Source organism: Balaenoptera musculus, chromosome 6, assembly GCF_009873245.2.
Source record: "Balaenoptera musculus isolate JJ_BM4_2016_0621 chromosome 6, mBalMus1.pri.v3, whole genome shotgun sequence".
In the NCBI taxonomy this organism is placed as follows: domain Eukaryota; kingdom Metazoa; phylum Chordata; class Mammalia; order Artiodactyla; family Balaenopteridae; genus Balaenoptera; species Balaenoptera musculus.
Window position 1 is genome coordinate 24,616,899 of NC_045790.1, and position 21,333 is coordinate 24,638,231.

Below are 21,333 nucleotides of genomic sequence, written 5' to 3' on the forward strand. Positions count from 1 at the left end.
TTGCCTTTAGGCGTCTTGTCTACTTAGTGATCTCTGATCTGGGACAGCTTCTCAGCCTCTGCTTGTCTCTGTGGTGACTCGACACTTTTGGAGAACTGATCAGGCATTTTGTAGGTTGGCCTCCAATTTGGGCTGTCTGATATTTTCTTGTGATTTGAGGAGAACGCTGCAGAGGTGCAGTGCCCTCCTTCCGTATATCTACTGGGCGTCTGCTCAGTGTCATGCCTTTTAGTGGAGAATGGTATTTAGAAACCATATCGGGGTACAGATGTTCTTTCTCCGGGGGTGTTGCTGCTTCTAGGTTCTCTGCTGACTCCGGGGAGATGTATGTGTGTGTTTATAGACTAATCCACGTGCACACACTTACCGCTAATGATTTCTGTGCCTGTCTGTCTGTGTTGTCATCTACTTGTGGGTTCTTACGGACATCTCCATGGCTAACCCAACACCACAGGGTCATGCTAGCCTCCTCCCTTCGCACATTTGTAAGCTCGTTCTCTGATAGGGAGACACTGAGGTCATCTACCATCCATTTACCCCAACCTTAACAGATGTGAAAGTGATTTCAGAGTTGTTCATTGGCACCCCTGTGACAGACAGTTTATAATACAATTCGATACATTTGTCAGTTTGCATTCTGACCTAGCATCCCTGACTGCTGGCTGATTTTTTTTTTTAAGTTGTGTGTATTAAAGTTTATTCTTTGTATGATATGTACAATGATGTGAGCTTGTACAAATGCATAGAGTCATGTATCCATCACCCAGACTCTTTCATTTAGGTGTTTTGTGGGGTTTTTATTTCCCTAACTGAGTAACTGCTACACCACACTTCCACTGTTCACTTGTTGGAAAGGATTGCATCTCTGTTACCTTGTGGTTTTTAATGCCATGTAGCCTTCCTCAGATAAAGGCAAAATGGATTTTAACCAGTGGGGAAGAATACTAGAATTTCAGAAGTTGAAAGAACCTTAAAGATTCATTAATTTTACATTCCTAGCTAGGCAGGTTGGACATCAAGCCAGAACTCGTACCTGTACATTTTGGTTCTCCTCCCCATCCATATCACTCAGGGTACCTGAGATAGGAAAGGTGAGCACGACAAGGGGCACAGATTGCTCCACCTTGCTTTATTATTATTATTGTTCTTTACTGAAGTATAGTTGATTGAACTAACACAATGTTTTGTTAGTTTCTGGTGTACAGCAAAGTGATTCAGTTATACACCTTGCTTTAGATTTGAAGTCTGTGCTTACTTAAGGGCAGGGTTCCTTTATCTTTTGTTTTAGGAGATTAATTCTAGCAGACAGCTATTTGTTTAATGTTAAGTGTGCTTTGGGGGAGGATTAAGATATTATTAACATTTGCAAATTAGTCTTGTAGTGAATTATTAATAGTTCATTCACTTTGCTTATTAATGCCAGGCTGAAACCAAGTGTTCTGAATGAACGAAGAATTGTGTTTGGGGAAGGGTCAGTGGAAGGAGGTGACTGTGGAAAGCGCTACATTCCACTCTCCAGAGATAGATGAAACTGCTCTATAAGGCTCTCCTGGCTGTTGGTTTCTACTGTTTAGAGTTTATAGTAATCTTTATAGATAATTTAAAGACTGTTTGGGGCCCCTGAACTGGGACCCCCCCCAGAGTTTTTCATTTCATAAATAGTCTTTACTGTGTGCCAGGCACCAAGCTAGACCCTTGATATGTAGATGAGCGAATTGCGTGCCTTGTCTGGCAGGAGATGGATGTGAAAGGAGGAGTATTTGCCCCCAGTGCGGTGGCATAGAGGTGGCCAGTGTGGGCGTGGCTTATATGAGGGCTGTTTCAACTTTTTATTAGATTTTTTTCTTTTAAAAAAGTTTTTTTTCTACCATAATTCAAAAAGAGTCATGTACCACAATGTTCATTGCAGCTCTATTTACAATAGCCAGGACATGGAAGCAACCTAAGTGTCCATCGACAGATGAATGGATAAAGAAGATGTGGCACATATATACAATGGAATATTACTCAGCCATAAAAAGAAACGAAATTGAGTTATTTGTAGTGAGGTGGATGGACCTAGAGACTGTCATACAGAGTGAAGTAAGTCAGAAAGAGAAAAGCAAATACCGTATGCTAACACATATATGGAATCTTAAAAAAAAAAAATGGTTCTGAAGAACCTAATGACAGGACAGGAATAAAGATGCAGGCGTAGAGAATGGACTTGAGGACACGGGGAGGGGGAAGGGTAAGCTGGGACGAAGTGAGAGACTGGCATGGACATATATACACTACCAAATGTAAAGTAGCTAGCTAGTGGGAAGCAGCCGCATAGCACAGGGAGATCAGCTCGGTGCTTTGTGACCACCTAGAGGAGTGGGATAGGGAGGGTGGGAGGGAGACACAAGAGGGAGGAGATATGGGGATATATGTATATGTATAGCTGATTCACTTTGTTATAAAGCAGAAACTAACACACCATTGTAAAGCAATTATACTCCAATAAAGATGTTAAAAAAATAATAAAATAAAATAAAGTTTTTTCTCTTTCTTTTTTTTTTTTTAAGCATAATTGTGCCACCCTGCACAACTGTGTTAGTTTTTGCTTACTCCCTTTCAGTCTTTTCCCACAGGTGCAGTTTTATGTGGTTGTATGTAGCGGATATTGTATTCTGAAATGGTTTTGTTTAATATTTTGTCCTAAGCTTTTCTCAAGTTTCTCCACAACATTGTGTAGTTGCTGTGTTTACCCAGCTCCTTAATGTTAACTTATTTTTCCCATAGAAGGCTACCCTCACCCTTTTTATGCTCCCAACGTTTTTTATCAGATACGTTGGTTTCTTAGGCTGTATTTCCTGGCGTAAGATTGCTCCAGAGTCAAAGAGTATGAGTGCTTTACAGCTCTGGAAATATATTGCCTGTTGTTTTACAACGCCAACAGCCTTCCTTGAAAACCTGCCAGATTAGATCTGTCCCTGCCTACTCTGACTCCATCACCTACTGCTTTCCCCTGGGTCTCTGGGTTGAGGCTGCGGACACCACACTCAGCTCTGAGTCAGTACACCTGCTGTTCCCCTGCTTGAACACCCCACTGAGTAACCACACAGGGCTACCTCCTTCTTTCCCCTCCAAGGGTTGTTGTGAGGGTAATGAGGTAATATGTTGTGAGGCATGCAGAGAGTGGGTGCTCAGGGAGGATGAGTCTCTGGACCGCTCTTGTCCTGGAGCTGGGCAGAGCTAGGTTCTGAACTGCTGGCAGCCTCAGTGTCCTGGAAGAATAGATTAATAAACTCTCTTGCAAAATATAGCTTGTACCGTACTCAACTCATACATTTAATTTTGCCCCATCTCCTCTACAGGATATCTGGCTCTATGAAGCAAGCAGCGATGCTGCCTTTTCTAGAACTCCTCCGAGGGAACTGGAGCGAGGGGGTGGTAACTCACAACCTCTCTTCATTTCAGGGCCTCTTAGGACGATTGTGCAGACTTTAATATTAAAGATGTCTGGAAAACAGGAATTGCTGGTGATTTTTAAATGCCTTAAGACATTGCTGTAAATATAAAGTTCTGTGTAATAAAATGATTTGAGGTAGAGGGCATGGACTTGGAGATTATCATTTCTAGATGAAGCTGGGCTAATTAAAAAAAAATTTAACTGTAGTTTTCTATTTTAGTGAAAGTACTCTATTTTTAGATTGAGATAAAACAGCATCATCCTATTCTAAGACAGAACAGTAAGTTGTTATTGTTTTCTTTGTAACACAAAATATTTTTATCAAAATACTTATCAAGAGAATGCAAAAAATTATTTTTCCTTTAAATATGCATCTTTAAAAGGACTGCTTTGCCGCTGAGTTTTCATTATAACTAACTTTCTAACAAAATTTGGTGAAAGTCAGTGAGAGATGAGAGTAACTCTACAATGATGTCCATCTAGTAGGTGACCATTGAACACTTGAACTTAATTTTTAATGTATTTTTAATTTTAATTCAATATAGCCACAAATCAGGCAGTGTAGTTCTAGAAATTTATGTTTAAGGGCACTTGTTTTTAACCTTTAGGGCTCTATGGAGAGTTAATTTTCCACAGCTGAATCAATTAAGTTTAAAATTCTGTTTTCTAAAATACCTTTATCCATTGTAGGGGGAAAAAAAAAACCTGCCAAATTTTAGTTGGATAAATGAGTGTGGGTAACAGCAGGAGAGGAATTGTCTTTGACTTTATATATATAATTTTAGGAAAATGTTTTTCAATGCCCTTTGGCATGTTTTTTGGAATAGAGAAATTCCGGGGGCTTTTTGCTTTCCTGTGGGCGTTGCTTCTCTGGCCTCTTTAGTATGTGACAGACACCTGAGATAGATGGGGTTGACCTTTCACAATGGGAGAGCCAGTAGAAGTAAAGAAGCTTCAGCTTGTAGTTTTCATCACTAAAAAGGCAGTAAATTTAGACCTAGCCTTCACAGTTGTCCTGAACCTGGTGCCACACCACCAGGCATGGTCCTTTGCACAGAATAAACACGTGACAATTATTTGGGGGTAAACATGTTCATTCTTATTATTACCCATATGCTGAATACTTCAGGGTCTATAGTAACTAGTAGGTCGGTGATGGATAATACTTGGTTTTTTTTTTTTTTTTTTTAATCCTTCTGGTTATTTCACCTATTTGCTTTGATTTACTTTGAAGAAATTATTTTGTTTTCACTGAGTGGCTGGCTTCTCTCTGTCTCCTTCCTTTACACTTCTTTATTTTCCTCTTCTGTCTCTTTTTTCCCCGTCTGTCTCTTTTCCTTCAAAATACTGTCACAGGGGCCACCTGGCATTGTGTATTTTTAAGCAGGGTGATCTTTGAACTTGATAAGAAATTGAAAGTTAATTTGCAGTCTGGATGGGATCATAAGTTACTGACCAGGAGATTATTTCCCACTGAAATTTCTTATTTGAGCAACGTGCTGCCTACTTTATTATTGTCAGTTTTGACTGTTTGGCTCTCTTGCATATCTTCCATATCTGGAATTTACAGGTTCTGTACAGATATGTCTGTGTATTGAGCACACGCTGCAGTGGTGCCTGGCCTCTGACGAAGTGGTCTTCTCACTTGCACAGGTTGCGCAGAGCATCGAGGATCATCATCAAGAAGTGATCGGTTTCTGCAGAGAAAACGGCTTCCACGGCTTAGTTGCATACGACTCTGATTATGCCCTGTGCAACATCCCCTACTATTTCAGTGCCCATGCCCTAAAACTGAGCCGGAATGGGAAAAGTCTCACCACAAGCCAATATCTGATGCACGAGGTTGCCAAGCAGCTGGACCTGAACCCAAACCGCTTCCCTATCTTTGCTGCTCTGTTAGGTAGGTGGGCAGTGTGAAAATTCATTTTATAAAGGAGTTCTATACTCGAAACATACTGTTGTTGTTTTTTTTAAATTTCAATGCTAGAATGTTTTGGATAGTATCGCACTTAAATTTAAAAGAACCAGGGAATGGGCTGGGCTTCTCCTCCGTAACATTCTTTACTCATTATTTTTTGGTGTCACTGAAAATGTGCTTCATTTGTTCTTAAGTGTTTGTTTATGTATTGTTCCATCTAGGCCGATAAACTAATTTTGTGAAAAAAAATGCCCTTAAAGTTTGGGGAAAATAACATTTAAAAATCACAAATGTTAACACAGTCTCACTTATGAAAATTAAACATTTAAACCTTTGGCACAAATTATGTTTGTTATAGAAGAAAATATGCTGTGAAGTTACCACTGTCATGTTTTCCCCTCACTTTCAGGATTCTCACTACTTTAAAAGGGAAAAAAAAAAACAAAAAATTACGTTACCCTGTTTCCAATGCCTGCATCTTAAGTAAATGTATAAATGTCTTTAAAAACTCCCTTGGAGGAATTCCTTATGCTGAATACCTAGAAAGGATGAAATCTGGTTTCAACTAAGATTTTATATATTAATTTCTTTCTCTTAAAAATAACTTGGCAATAAGTAATATATTTATTTATCACTTTATGTCTGTAGTTTATAGTTATTTCTTTCTTTTCTGTCCACTTCCCTTTCTTGTGCTTGGAATGTACACGTTTCTAGCTACTTGAATATCCGGCTCTAGTTTGCTCAGAGTTTGTAAAAATTATGTCCACAGTATAAGTAAATGTGTTCTGAGCAAAGCCCTCCTGTGAGTAAAATCCATGAATTTCAGTGATGGGATTGAGGGCTGTTTGGGACACACAGGCCCTTTTTGAAAGATATGTGGTCTCCAGAAAAGTGCGATCTTATTGTACTCTCTCAATTTCTATTCTGTAGTGCTTAGCAGTGCTGATCTGGTCATGTTTAAGAGGGGGATTATATTGTAGGTTATTTTTAGAAATTCCTAATTATCAGATTTTTTATAAACATTCCAAAATAGTTTTATACAACTAGAAATTATAGTGAGAGAGCCATAATTTTTCATATATTATTTGGTGATGACATTTCAAATTGTATAACTACAAATCAGTCAAAAAATTTCTGATTTTACAAGTTGTCTTTATTTGGATCTAATCTCAAGTACATGTGTTTAAGTTAGTACTTGGCTATTTTCTGTCCATTTTCTTGGTGAACTCTTGGGACTTGGGATTTGGAGGATTAAAACCTAATTTCTAAGTATATGTAGTACTTTCATATTTTCAGACATTAAAATATAAAAGGATATTTCCTCAAATGTTAAAAAGTGATGGAGTGGATGGGCACATTATGAATGTTTCATATTTACTTAAATGTTACCACAATTGACTTTAAATGAATGGGAAGATTGTATGCTTTTAGAATATGGATGCCTTAACTAATTTGGGAAGGATATTTGTTTATCTTATTTAAGGAAACATTGAATAAATTTCTTGGGAGATAATGCCAACTAATACTTTTCTAGCTAACTTATTTTGTGAAATAGTAAAAGAAATGAAAAACAGTAGTAACATTGTGAATAATTTAGTAATAAGTTAAGGCTTGGAATTTCTTCAGAAAATTTAGGCAAGTTATAGATAAACGCTTAATTGGGTGAGCATTTTTAGTTTAGATTTTGTGTAAAAGTTTCAACGTCCTCAAATGAGAAAGATTATTTTTCCTTTTTTTAATACAAAGTATAATTTCTCCTTTTTGTAATAGAAAGTATAGCTATATAAGATGTTTTGTTTTAGAAAGGTTGAGTGAAATACTCATTTAAGTATTTGACCCAAGTTTTAACAGACTATTCTTTTTTTTTTTTTAACATCTTTATTGGAGTATAATTGCTTTACAATGTTGTGTTAGTTTCTGCTTTATAACAAAGTGAATCAGCTATACATATACATATATCCCCATATCTCCTCCCTCTTGCGTCTCCTTCCCACCCTCCCTATCCCACCCCTCTAGGTGGACACAAAGCACCGAGCTGATCTCCTTGTGCTATGTGGCTGCTTCCCACTAGCTATCTGTTTTACGTTTGGTAGTGTATATATGTCCATGCCACTCTCTCAGTTTGTACCAGCTTACCCTTCCCCCTCCCTGTGTCCTCAAGTCCATTCTCTACATCTGCGTCTTTATTCCTGTCCTGCCCCTAGGTTCTTCATAACCTTTTTTTTTTTAGATTCCATATATATGTGTTAGCATATGGTATTTAACAGACTATTCTTGATGTTGGAATTGGCTTAATATCTTTTCAGATCGAAGCTTCAAAAACAAATCTCAGATACTTAATACTTCACAGTAAAGTTCTATACATTCCATGAGCTGAGGAAAGCAGTACAAAACTCGGTAACTGGACAGTTAGGACTTACCTTTGCTCTTCTGGACATAATGACAGTTCGGTACATCCGTATCATATATTTGTGTGTTTAGAGTATTATGATTAGCAATGTTGCAAATGAACTCACCTTGTTTTGTTTTCTGTTAGCAGCTGATTAATGAATCTGCTTAGTGTGGAGGTGACTAAATCATAATATAAAAATTACAGAATTATTTAGGAAATTACTGCTTTTAAATTGTATCAAGACCACTAACAAACCAAAGATGTTAGTATATCAGGCATCCAAGCACTACACTGAAGGGAGAATGTTCCCCGCAAAATGTAGTTTCTCAGCTGAATACAGTTCTTACTTGTGACACAGCCCTGGTGATAGTGCGTAGAGCTGATTGGCACTTCTTGATGGCACTTGTTGTAGTCTGTGCTTTGTACATCTATTTGTGGGTGGTGCTGGACGTTATGGGAGGAGGGTATTGATCCGTGTCACAGGCAGCAAACGTTGTCACTTAACCTCCCTTAGATTTTATAACTATAGATTCTGCCTCTGCCGTTGAACCTACTTCACAGAATGCAGTTTGAACTATAGTCTCTCATAAACACATGAAAACTTGTTTCAAATTGACATTTGGCATCTGGCATTATCAGACTGACCTTAATACTGTGCTGGGGAATTACTTAGGTTTTTATGCAGTTTATTCAGTTTGAATGCTGTTGAGCCTCTACTGGAAATTCACGTTGTACTTGAGGCAGCTGCAAGAAGTCTGCCTGCTGTATGTTGCTTTGTATTAGAAGATGAGGAAATATTCTCAATTTCTGTGTGGAAGTTTTATGTGGTGTATCAAATGAGGTGGTCCTATGAAGTCATATGGCAAAGTCTGAAACTAACAAAGATAATCTACAAATTATAACATGCAATGATACTGAGTTTCCCCTGTGTCACTCATGATGATGGCTTTTATGGTATCCCTGTTTGTATTCCAGGAAATCACATTCTACCTGATGAAGATCTGGCTTCCTTTCATTGGAGTTTACTTGGTCCAGAACATCCACTAGCCTCACTTAAGGTACAGATTCATTTCATTTCCAACATTTGTTGATTTTGCTATTACTTTCATAATATAAATAATGTTTCTTTATTGTAGAAGGAAATATACCACAAAATTAGCAATATTCTGCTTCCCCCTAACTTCAGAATCTGTGTTGCCTTAAAAAACAAACAACCTGTCTTATCTTGTTCCCAGCACCTATATTTTAGGCAAATATATAAATGTCCTTAAAAATTCCCTTAGAGGAATTCTTCATGCCGTATACCTAGATAGGTGGAAATTTTTTAGCTAAAGTTTTTATGTATTAATTTTCTTACCTACAAATATTAATTTTTTTCAGTAGATAATACCATCTTCTGTTACTCAGATCAACATCTTAGCATAGTTTGATAAATTTCATAATTTTCTTACTAATTTTTCAATATTGTAAAAATCGATTTACAGTTTTAATGCTATTTGAATGATGGAGGAGACCCCAGTTCATTAGAGAAGTGGTCCATTTGTACTATTTTGTTAATATTTATTTTCTTATTTTTCTCCCCTTCCTGTTTGTGAAAGTAATGGACATCCAAGAAGACTCACTTAACTGATTTTCTAGAGTGGGAAGGTTTACGGTTTGATGTAAACATAGTAGTGAAATTGGTATGAGCCACTAGGGAACTTGGAGTTGTACTTGTGAGTGGCTTCCTGTGATTTTCCGTATTCCCTTTGCTGGGTAAAGTGGCTCTGGTGTTCTCTGCTATTTAGTGTTGTGATCATAACTGCCACTTGTTAGGTGGGGAGCTGGGAAGTCGGGACCTACACTGGCTGGCAGCCTGGGCCTCAGTTCCTCATAGTAATAGGGAGGTTGCATGGAATGGTTTCTGAATGCACTTTTTCCTGTTGTCAGAATTGCCCTCCAAATTGGAGTTTTTGTGTTTTAGCTTATAGTGAGCTTTTGTGATACTTGCAAGTTCAAGCGGCATTCCTTTCCTGCCTCTTTCATCTTGTTTCTTGCTGCCTAGAATCCCCTTTCTTTTCCATTTCTTATTGATGAGTCCTGATGTTTTCCTTTTTATCATAACAGTTCTTTGTATGGGGCTTTAAAACTTCTGTTCAAAAGTCAGTTTTTCTCCTCTTGTTAGAAATTACTTGTTTTCTTTTGCTTTTTTGTCCTTGAAGGGGAACAGCTTTCTATTTGCTATTGGCCAGAGTGTTCTTCATGTGTGTTTTCATTTACAGAGTGCTACAATTTGTAATCTTGATTCCAAGCTCCTGGTGATACCATTATTGAACTGCAGAATAGGAAAAGTATAGTCCGAAATCAGGTGGACTCAGAAGAAGTATTGTGCTCATTAGGTTCATTAAGCAGTATGCTTTTATAAGTTGAGACAAAATGAAGGCTTGTTTTTTAGAAGGTTTGTAGAGTTTTGAGTAGCAGGGGTGAGAGGCTCCCAGGATCCCAGACCATATACATATATCTAAATTGAGCTTGCCTTGTTTCATGTGTCAGAGGTTAGAAGTGAGGAGCTGTTTGAAGAATTACTGGAAAACCAACTCAAACTATTGATAGGTTACAAACATCATTATCATGTATTTTTCCTAGTAGTTTGTTAAGAAAAATATTAAGTATGTAAAAAGTTGAAATAGAAAATGTCTATCAATATATCCACCATCTTGGTTAAACAGTTGTTAACAGTTTCTTCTAAAGTATATTTGTATCTGTGTGTTTGGTTTTTAACTCAACTATTTGGAAGTAAGTTGCAGATATCGTAACACTTCACCTGTGAAAACTGTGGTTTACATCACCACCACCTAAAAATAAGGATAATCTCTTAATTATATTACTATTATCACATTAACTAAATTAGCAATAATTCCCTAATGTCATTTAATATTAAGTCCATGTTCACATTTTTCTATTGTTCTCTGAAAGTTGTTTATGGGATTGTTTGTTGGTTTTTTTTTTAAAGCAAATCAGATTTTTTTTGCATTATCATCATGTGTATTTTAAATATTAGCTGGGTGTTTTTATGGCATAGTGAAGCAGTCCAAAATAATTTTTCAGTGAGTTAATAAGTTGTAGGATTTTTAAAGTCACATTCTGAAAAGCAAAGCATGTCCAGCTTTGAGTTCAAAAATTGCATAACTTTTATGTTTTGACCTTTTATACATAGTGTTCTGTGTATAGTATCATTTTAATCATTTTAACAAAGACTGTGGGATATTGAATGTGGTTTTTTTCTCATGAACATTACTACTGTATAGAATTATCTGTATCCCATCTGCTTTTTTAGTCTCTTCTTTTTCACAGTAATAAAACTAACTACATCTTTTGAAAATTTGGTTAGTTGTTGTTTATGAAACTTTCGTATGATTTTCATTTGTTCCTTTTTAACACAGTATGTTGTATACACAGCTTTTAAAGATATCTGATTTTGCACCCCCAAGTTCAAGCATTCCTTTTATCATCCTTTATTTTGCCAAAGTGTTTCACCAAAGTCACATCTACTAGTTTATTGTTCACAGAGGGTTGGTGTTATATGAACTTATTATCTAATAAATTCAAATCACCCCTTAACATGTAATACCATAATCTTATCCCTGTCAACATTTCAACCATTGTATTCATTTTAATGGTTTTTGTGTTCCTAAACTTCGTATTCAGTTTCACGTATTTCAAGTTTTTATCCCCATCAGTCATTCATGACCCCCCCAAGTACTTCCGGCCCCGGAGTCCCTTCACCATTTCCTTCATATTGGACAGGCTACTTTGCAAGTTTTATGCTCGCGTTTCCTCTCCCCAGACCTCCCACAAGTGTTGTTCTCCTGTATAGCTATTCAGGTTCTATTTTGGTCTCTCTATACCACCACCCCAATTGTGGCAAGCAGGCAGTGTGCCCCTCCCCTGGCACACTGCCTTCCCCCCCCCCGCCCCCGCCACTCCCCCCAAGCCTAGCTCTGCCCATCAGCCCCGGGCCAGGCAGGTGCTGGTTTCCCTTGAACTCCTTCTCCCTCTGTGTGTCCAATTAAATTAAAATACGTCCTTGAAAGTTCCCTTGCTTGCTTCTGCCTCTTCTCAAAGCTCTAAGTCCTAGCTCTTGTACATTTCTCTTTCTGATTTAAATAGTCTTTAGTATTTATTGATATAACCCTACCTTCAGGTTCACTTATTTTTAGTCACTTTCCTTTTTTTTTTAAATTTTATTTATTTTTGGCTGCGTTGGGTCTTCGTTGCTGTGCATGGGCTTTCTCTAGTTGCGGTGAGTGGGGGCTACTCTTCCGTTGTAGTGTGTGGGCTTCTCATTGCAGTGGCTTCTTTTGTTGTAGAGCACGGGCTCTAGGCACGTGAGCTTCAGTAGTTGTGGCGCACGGGCTCAGTAGTTGTGGTGCATGGGCTTAGTTGCTCTGCGGCATGTGGGATTTTCCCGGACCAGGCATCGAACCCGTGTGCCCTGCATTGGCAGGCGGATTCTTAACCACTGCGCCACCAGGGAAGTCCCAAGTCACCTTCCTTTACCAGCATTATCTTTTCCCTGAGGCAGCTGTATACCAGGGCAGTCTGTCAGGTCAGATTAGGAATGTTTTGTTTTAAATTTACCTAGAGTTTTACCAGAAGGTATCTCTAACTTTATATTTTTTACATGCCACCAGAAGTCACTGAGTAATCCTTTTTACCAATGCCTTTAGGGACAGGATGTGGCAGTTGACCCCGGGGAGGAGGGAGTCTGGTTCTGGGTGAGTAGCATGTTAGGGTCCCTAGGAACGTGGAGGTGGACAGAAGAGCCATCTGTGTCTCACCATGCAGTCCATGCAACCCCAGCATTCCCAAGGTCAGGGCACATGGCAAGGCTCACAGTGGGCCCTCAGGATGAAGCCTGGACTCGAAGGATCTCCTCTCTCTTGGCTTCCCTGAAGGGGAAGCGGGTAGCAGCTGCACCTGCTGTGATCAGTGTCCAGCCAACCAGTGATCTTCATATCCACCGTACGTGGCCACTGTCTGGGTTTCACACTGTGGAGCCAGCTGCCAGAGAGAAGAGCAGCATGATTTCAGGCATTTTGAGTTTTATGGTATATCTAACGTACTGTGCAACCTTACTAGAGTGAGATTGATGATCAGACTTTCTGGGATCCTTTTTGAAAGAAAGTTGAGTATAAATTGTGCATGAATAGAAAGATGGGCTTCAATTATTCTGAGTTCCACCTTTTAAGGCAGGGGTCCCCAGTCCCCGGGCCACAGACTGGTCTGTGGCCTGTTAGGAACCAGGCCACACAGCGGGAGATGAGCGGCGGGCCAGCAAGTGAAGCTTCAACTGTATTTACAGCTGCTCCCCATCTCTCACATTACCGCCTCAGCTCCTCCTCATATCAGGTCAGCTGCGGCATTAGAGTCTCATAGGAGCGCGAACCCTACTGTGAACTGCGCATGCTAGGGATCCAGGTTGTGTGCTCCTTATTTGCAGGAAGACAAGCTCAGGGCTCCCACTGATTCTGCATTATGGTGAGCTGTATAATTATTTCATTATATAAATGTAATAATAACAGAAATAAAGTGCACAATAACGGTAATGCGCTTGAATCATCCTGAAACCATCCCCCTCCCTGTCCGTGGAAAAATTGTCTTCCAGGAAACCGGTCCCTGGTGCCGAAAAGGTTGGGGACTGCTGTTTTAAGGCATTGCAAGAGGTGGCAGTTTGGGCACTTAAGACCTTCCAAAGAAGGAATTCCTGCTTGCATGTTAGAGTTAATTGAAGTTAACTCAATATATTCCTTTCTCAAAAAGTCATCCTATAGTTTCATAAGAGCTAAGAAGTACTTCCTAAAATCTAAAGACTTTTTGGGCTCTAGAGAAAATAACGTTAGGGGCCTGGAAGGTTGAAAAATTCAACCATTATGCATTGTGGAAGTGAGAGCTATTTATAATTGCACTCGTGGAAGAGAACCACTTTTAACAGATTGATATTTGGTACTCCAGAATTGTTTTAAAATGTACATCCTACTAATATTATTATTATAATGTCATCATCATCATGCATTCAGTGAGCTGCACATTCTTAACAGTCTGGAATTTCAGTGCACAGATTAACGGTACTGGGCTTTAAGCTTTTAGGTCGTGGAAACTTGCTTTTAGTAAGAAGTCTTATTCTTTGCTCATTTAAAATTTATATATGGAATCCTTAAATGGAAAATAAAAAGACTGAACTCAAAAGATTTTTGCTTGTTTATATCTTCCCATCAGAGCTTCCTTCCCTGTCCCCAGTTGGTTTTAAAGTGAAGATGGGGGACTTCCCTGGCAGTCCAGTGGTTGAGACTTCGCCTTCCAATGCAGGGGGTGCGGGTTCAGTCCCTGGTGGGGGAGCTAAGATCCCGCCTGCCTCAGGGCCAAAAAACCAAAACGTAAAACAGAAGCAGTATTGTAACAAATTCAATAAAGACTTTAAAAATGGTCCACATCAAAAATAAATAAATATTAAAATAAATAAATAAAGTGAAGATGGAAAGCTTGGCATTCTGAGGAATCTGCTGAAATCACTGGGACTCAAGAATAGCTTTACTGTCTCTGTTTTACAGATTGTGGGTGGATCACAGGTCACTTTGCTGGGAAGGAGGGACAGAGTCATGGGAGGGGTTTGTGTTCCCTAGTTGTGACAGGATTGCTTTCAGTTTAGCTCCTTCCTCTTGAGGGACTGGGCCTGCCCTGGGCCTGCGGGCAGAATTCTTCCGAGCGAGCTGAAATGCATGACCTAGCCAGAGGAGGGGAGGTTCGTGGTCCAAATGCAATCTGAAAGATACAGTGTTTATAGTGCCCGACTTCTGATTCCTGGGGTGGGGAGTGGTAGGGTCGATGAAACAAAAAGAAGCTTACTTAGGGTATTTTTGCTTTCTCTGTTTCTTCTCATGACCTGGAATCTTCTAGTTTTATGTTAAATAAGTGGCATATTCTCAGTTTTAAAAATGTGTGCAGACACTTTGAAGCTTATTTCCTCCCGCTGTGGGTCCACAATCTCCGCCTTGTTCATAAGTAGGCCTTCTCCATCACTCTGACTGGAAGAGATCACTTCTGCTGGAAATGTGGCTCTTTCGGCAGTTTCCCGACACTGTGTCTTGGGTGTGCACACATACACCCCTCACATTGCCAGTGGTCTCTCTGCTCTGAGCACTCCCAGGCAGCTCAACCGGAGATGTCACTTTTCTTGAGACTAGCCCAATCTGGGTCCAGAAGGACATGTGACAGAATTGGGGTTTGCTGGCAGTTTACTTCCAAATTGCCATTCTTGGTTAGAATGTTTTTTAAATTTTCTTTTTATAACAGTTTTATTGAGACATAATGACATATCATAAAATCTACTCCTTTAAAGTATCCAATTCAGTGGTTTCTAGCTTTCACAGAGTTTGTGCAACCATCATCACTGTCTAATTTTAAAATATTTTCATCACCTCAAAAAGAAACCCTGTCTCTTATCTGTTAACAGTCACTCCCCATTTCTCCCCCTCCTCTACCCTCTGGCAACCACTAATCTACTTTTTCCTCTATGAATTTGCCTCTTCTGGACATTTCACATAAGTGGAATTATATGACCTCTTGTGTCTGGCTTATTTCATTGAGCATAATGTTGTTTCAAGGTTCATCCACACTGTAGCATGTATCAGCACTTCATTTTTTCTTTTTATGGCCAAAAAAATAGTCTGTCGTGTGGGTATACCTACCATGTTTAATCCATTCATCAGTCAGTGGACATTCAGGTTGTTCAGCCACCTTTTGGCTTTGTAATGCTGCTGTGAATATTCAAGTACAAGTGTTTGTGTAGACATGTTTTCATTTCTCTCAGGTGTATACCTAGGACTGGAATTGCTGGTCACATGGTAATTCTATGCCTAACATTTTGAGGAACTACCAGACTGTTTTCCACAGTAGCTATACTGTTTATACTCTTACCAGCTATGTGTGAGGTTTCTGACTTTTCCACAACCTCACCAACACTTGTTATTGTCTGTTGTTTTATTTTTAGCTGTTGCAGTGGGTGTGATGTGGTTTTGATTTGCATTTCTCTGATGACTAAGGATGTTGAGCACCTTTTCCTGTGCTCACTGGCCATTTGTTTACCTTTTCTGGATAAATGTCTATTCATATCTTTTGTCCATTTTAAAATTTTTTATTAGTGAGTTGTAAGAGTTTTTTAAAAAATATATTCTGTATACAAGTCTCTTACCAGATACATGATTTGCAAACACTTTCTCCCATTCTGTGGGTTGTCGTTTTACTTTCATGATGGTGTCCTTTGATAACTCTTCTGAGACTCAGGCAAGGTCAGAGTACTGGAGATTACCCACAGACAACTTGGCCGCATGTTGTTTCCAGTAAAATAGTGTATACTATACTGCAGCCTTCTAGGCCCAGAGTCATACACTGGGTCTTCTCCCAGAAGAGCTCCATTTCCTATCGTACACTTTAATATCCCTTCTCCCTTTTGTCTCCACCGCTTCTATCTTTAGTATTCTCATAAGCTGACACTTGGCTCTTTTGCCCGCCCTGGGGCCTTCTGCCCATTTATGTGTTCACTGTTTCTTTCTTCCCTAGCTGGCCTGGACCTCTTGGTGGGTCGTCTTGAACTGGTTGTACCAACATCACCCTTCTCTTGCTCCTTCTTCCATCTCACCTGCCCAGCAGACCCCTCCACCCTAGATAGGTACTATCTAGAGAAGATTTGAGAACCACACAGCTAATGGATGCCACTGCAAACTTACGGTCTAAGTTAAAGAAGGATCTAAATAAATGAAGAAATGTACGTGTTGATGGCTCAAAAGACTCTGTTGTTATATAGATTTACTGCATCCCAATCAAAATCCAAGCAAGCTTTGTTTTAAGTAGAAATTGAAAAACTGATTTTAAAATTCATGTGGAATTGCAAAGGACCTAGAATAGCATCAGAGATGTTGAACAGGAAGAACAAAGTGAAAGGACTTAGTATTAGACTCACTTTAAAGCTATAATAATCAACTCAGTGTGGTACTGACATAAGGGTAGTCGAACAGATCAGTGGAGCAGAACAGAGTCCAGAAATAGACCTATATATATATTTAATTATTTTCACCAGAAGTCCCTAAGTAACTAAATGGGGAAGGGTTAGTTTTTACAATAGCTGGATATCCATATGCAAAAATTAAAAGAATATAAAAATTATTCTAGAAGAAAATATAAGAGAGGATCTTTATGACCTTGAGTTAGTCAAAGATTTCTTAGTTAAGAAAATGAAAAGCAAGCAACAACAGAGGGAGAGGAGCTATTTGCAGAATATTATCTCTGGTAAAGGACTTGTATCCAGAATATGTAAAGAACAACACAATAAGAAGATACACAGCCCAACAACAAAAAAAGATGGGTGAAATTTTGAACAGACGTTTTACAGAATATTCAGTAAGCACACAAAGAGATGCTCCATGGAATTAGGGAATGCAAATTAAAGCCATCACGAGCTGCACTACCTGACCACTGGAATGGGCCAAATGAAGGAGACAGATGATGCCAAGTGTCAGTGCGTGCCAGCACCCATAGCTCTGAGATGTGGCTGTTGGGAAGCAGAATCCAGAATGGCCACTTTGAAAACAGTCTGGTAGTTTCTTACAAAGTTAAACATATGCCTACCATATAACCCAGCAATCCCGCTGCTAGACATTTACTCACGAGAAATGAAATCCTATGTTCACAAAAATAATTAAACCTGAGTGTCCTGGCAGCTTTATCCATTGTAGTCTCGAACACACCAAGCAGTAGTCAGCTGGTGAATGGATGAATAAATTGTGGGACAGTCATACAATGACATGCTGATAGCAGTGAAAGGAACCAACTACTTTCTTATAATATGTATGAATCCTAGAAGCATTATCTTAAGTGAAAAGTCAAACACCAAAGAAATATATGATTGCTTTTATGTAAAACCCTGGAAAAGGCAAAAGTATGGTGATAGAAAGCAGGTTAGTGGTTGCCTAGGGCTATGATGGGAAGGGGCACAGGGAACTATTTGAGGTGATAGAAACGTTATACTTCATAATTATGGCGGTGCCTACACTAATGTATGCGTTTATCAGAGCTCAGTGAATTATGTGCTTAAAATTGATGAATTTTACTTTAAGTAAAATATCTCAGTAAAACTGATTTTTAAAACTATGGTCTCCAACTTCAACCAAACTATCAGTGTCAGCAGTTAATCCTTTTATTCTCCTTAATATTTATCTTAAACATTCATCATTTCTTCAGACCTCTCTTCAGTTTCACACTTTCTCTTACAGAGAGGTCCTTTATCCGAGGATGGTGAGAGTCCTCAGCTTCTCGTTCCCCTGTTTTCATTCTTCTTCATCCAGGCCCATTTTACTTCCTGAGACTAGACCATACTGACATTCTTGAGCTGTTGTCACTGAACACATCCAGGGAGCCCTGCGTTACTTCGTCCAATCAACTCCTTGTTCCTGTGTAGACGCCCCCCCCTCTTTTGGTGGTTGGCCCTCAGTTTGTAAATGCGGTCTCGTCTCCCATATTCTCCTAACTCTCTTTTTCATCCTCGACTCTCCCGAAGGCAGCCTTCCATAATGTCCCCAACAGCTTAATCCACCCTCACCGCCCCCTGCGCCCCTCCCCACCGATTTCTGGTGGACACAGTTGGGTCTTTGTCCAAGGCTGTGGATTTGACAAATGCTTTGTCAAATGATTTTCAGCCTCTCTGGAGCACTTGACACTGTCAGTCGTCCTGCTCTCCTCACCCCTCTGGGGAAATTCCTGCCTTGATCCCCAGACCCCAGCTCTGTTCTGTGTCCCTTACTTCCACATCCTTTCCTTGTCTCTCATGTGAGCTGGCTTCCTCTGGTTGCATCTGCATTCCCTAGGATCCATCTCTGTACCTTGCTGTGAGCCTCACACTTTCTTTCTGGCACGTCTCATCTGCCCTTCAGGTTTCAACTACTATGTTGATGACTCTCCAGTGTACTTCTCCCAAGAGACCCCTTCCCTGAACTGCAGGGTGTATCCCACTGTCCACCAAGTCATCTCCACTTGGGCACTGCACCTGTGCGCCAAATTTGATGTTTCTAACTTAGAAATGTCGTCACCTTCTCTAAGTAGGTTTATCCTCCTGTATTTTGTTTCTCGCTAGTGATACCACTGTCCCTGCAGTCATCAGGTTAGAAATTGAGAATTGTCTTTGATTCTTCTCCTCTCTGCATCTGACTCTACATCTGACCTTTCCCACCTTGCTCATCCTGTCCTTCTCGACCACCTGTGTTATCGTTACTTAGGTTTACGCAGGAGCTGCTAAATGTTCCCTCCTTTGTTCCTCTGCCTTCATGCCCATCCTCCATGTGTCTGGAACTCAGGCCTGATTTCATACCTCTCCTGTTGAAAATCTTTCTGTAGCTCCTTTTGTTGACAACAGGGGTTTGGGTTTCACGGATCTGTTGGGGAAGACAAAAGTTGGGAGGGCTACTGTTGTGTTGCCAACTTTTAATTATTCTAAATAAGAATGTTAGAGGAAAAAGGAACTCGCCGTCTACCATCATTTCATAGAAAAGGATATTTAATGCTAAAAGAGGCATAATTTAGAGACGACTAGACCAGAGTGTGGTGGCCAGGTGTGCAGTCTGCAGGTCGGGCGGTGGCCCAGCTACTCACCTCGTTGGCTCATGTGGGTGCCTGAATGAACTCCTGTCAAATGGGGAGTACATTTAAGAGTACACCTCACAGGGCTTCCCTGGTGGTGCAGTGGTTGAGAATCTGCCTGCCAATGCAGGGGACACGGGTTTGTGCCCTGGTCTGGGAAGATCCCACATGCCGCGGAGCAACTGGGCCTGTGAGCCACAATTGCTGAGCCTGCGCGTCTGGAGCCTGTGCTCCGCAACAAGAGAGGCCGCGATGGTGAGAGGCCCGCGCACCGCGATGAAGAGTGGTCCCCACTTGCCGCAACTAGAGAAAGCCCTCGCACAGAAACGAAGACTCAACACAGTCATAAATAAATAAATAAATAAATAAATAAATAAATAAAAAGAACGTGAATTTCTTAAAAAAATAAAAAAAAAATAAAAATCCTGCTCCCCCACTGCAGACCAGTTGAAATCAGATCACTGGGGTAGGGCCCAGGCATCAGGGATTTAAAAAAAAAAAAAAGAGTACACCTCACAGCATTGTTTTGCGGATTAAATGAAGTGATGCATACTGAGAGCAGTGTGTGGCATATAGTCTAGAAGAACTCAATCACAGGACAGTACAGCCCCAGCTGGATGCAGACACTTCTGCAGGAGGGAGCCCAGGCCTGCCCTCCTTTCCCTGTGAGCCTACTGGTGACCCTTGCTCATAAAACGTGATGGAATTTTTCTTTGTTGACACTTAATACTTTAAATACTTTAAATTCAAATCCATTAAATCCTTCGGTATATCTGCATAACAGTTTCCACCTGCAGAGCTCACATTTAGCATTGTTTGTGATTAATTGCATTTTAGCATCCTTTTCACAGCTATATTTAAGCAAATGTATACAAGATATTGATACACGTCATAACTTTTCAAGAATCTCAAGGCATAGCCATAACGGTTTTGGTGTTTAAATGTTTTCCTTTACTCTTGACTCTTTTAGAAAATACTAGCCCTCAAGGTGTGTTCAGTGATTTAGTGGTTGGAGGACTTATTACAACAAACTGCCAGAGCCCCCTCACACAACCCTTTTCGTTGGTTTGGGGGCTCCAAGACGGCACTGGGCTGGCTCTCAGGGCCTGCACTTCGAGAACCACAGAGGATGCAGAAGCCTTTCACCCTCCTCAGCTGGGCCATGATTCCTCCAGGGTGTCCTCTGAGGGCCCTGTTGGAGTCTGGTCAGCACTTTTTCTCCAATAAGAATGTGAGCCTCTTGAAGTCAAGACACTGGGGAGCTGCTCCATATTCTTATTTTCTAGAATAATACCTTACCCACAAGTGAATGTTGATCAAATCAGGTTTCTAGTTTTCTTCCTGAAAATTGCCAAGATTTGTAATCCTTTCGCTTTGCTCTTTTCCAAGTGGCGGTGAAGTGGATCAGGTTCTTCTGCTTCAGCAATGATATTACGTGAAACTTGTTTTTAGATTCACTTGCATTTAAAGAGCAGCCAAGATACGGCTTGGGAGCAGTAGCACCAACAGTCTCAGAGGAAGATGTGGGTGCTCACCCTGAGCTGGATTTGGAAGGCTGGATTAGGAGTGAAGCTGGGGGAGCGAGGGGTGGTGGGGCGTGAGGGAGGAGTCCGGGCCATGGGAAATTATAAAGGACGCAGTTTCAGGGTGGTGTTAATTAGCCTCTCAGAAGGATTTAGGGGCCCTCTAATTATAGGATCTGCTCACTTCAAGGATTTTATAGCCTTAGTGTTGTGGGGAGTGGGGGTAGTGAAGACGAGGATATCCACAGGAACCAAAATGACAGACTCTGTCATTTTCACTTGAGGTGGGATGGGACAGTATGCGGCTGCCCAGTCGTCTGTGGTGTCCCGGTGTCAGGGTGCACACGCTGGGAGAGGCTGCCTGCACTACCGCATTAGCTCCCAGCTTCTGGAGGAA

The 21,333-nt window shown here is 40.3% G+C and overlaps 1 protein-coding gene across 4 annotated transcripts in view; it reads left to right on the forward strand.

Annotated features, from left to right (window-relative positions):
- Positions 1-21,333, forward strand: part of FAM120A (family with sequence similarity 120A) — a 103,991-nt gene that overhangs the window by 15,428 nt on the left and 67,230 nt on the right. For all 4 annotated transcript variants that reach the window (XM_036856774.1, XM_036856773.1, XM_036856771.1 and 1 more), the window contains exons 2-3: positions 5,090-5,336; positions 8,722-8,804. In XM_036856774.1, the coding sequence (XP_036712669.1) occupies positions 5,090-5,336; positions 8,722-8,804 (330 nt within the window). The remainder of the gene's footprint in view (positions 1-5,089; positions 5,337-8,721; positions 8,805-21,333) is intronic.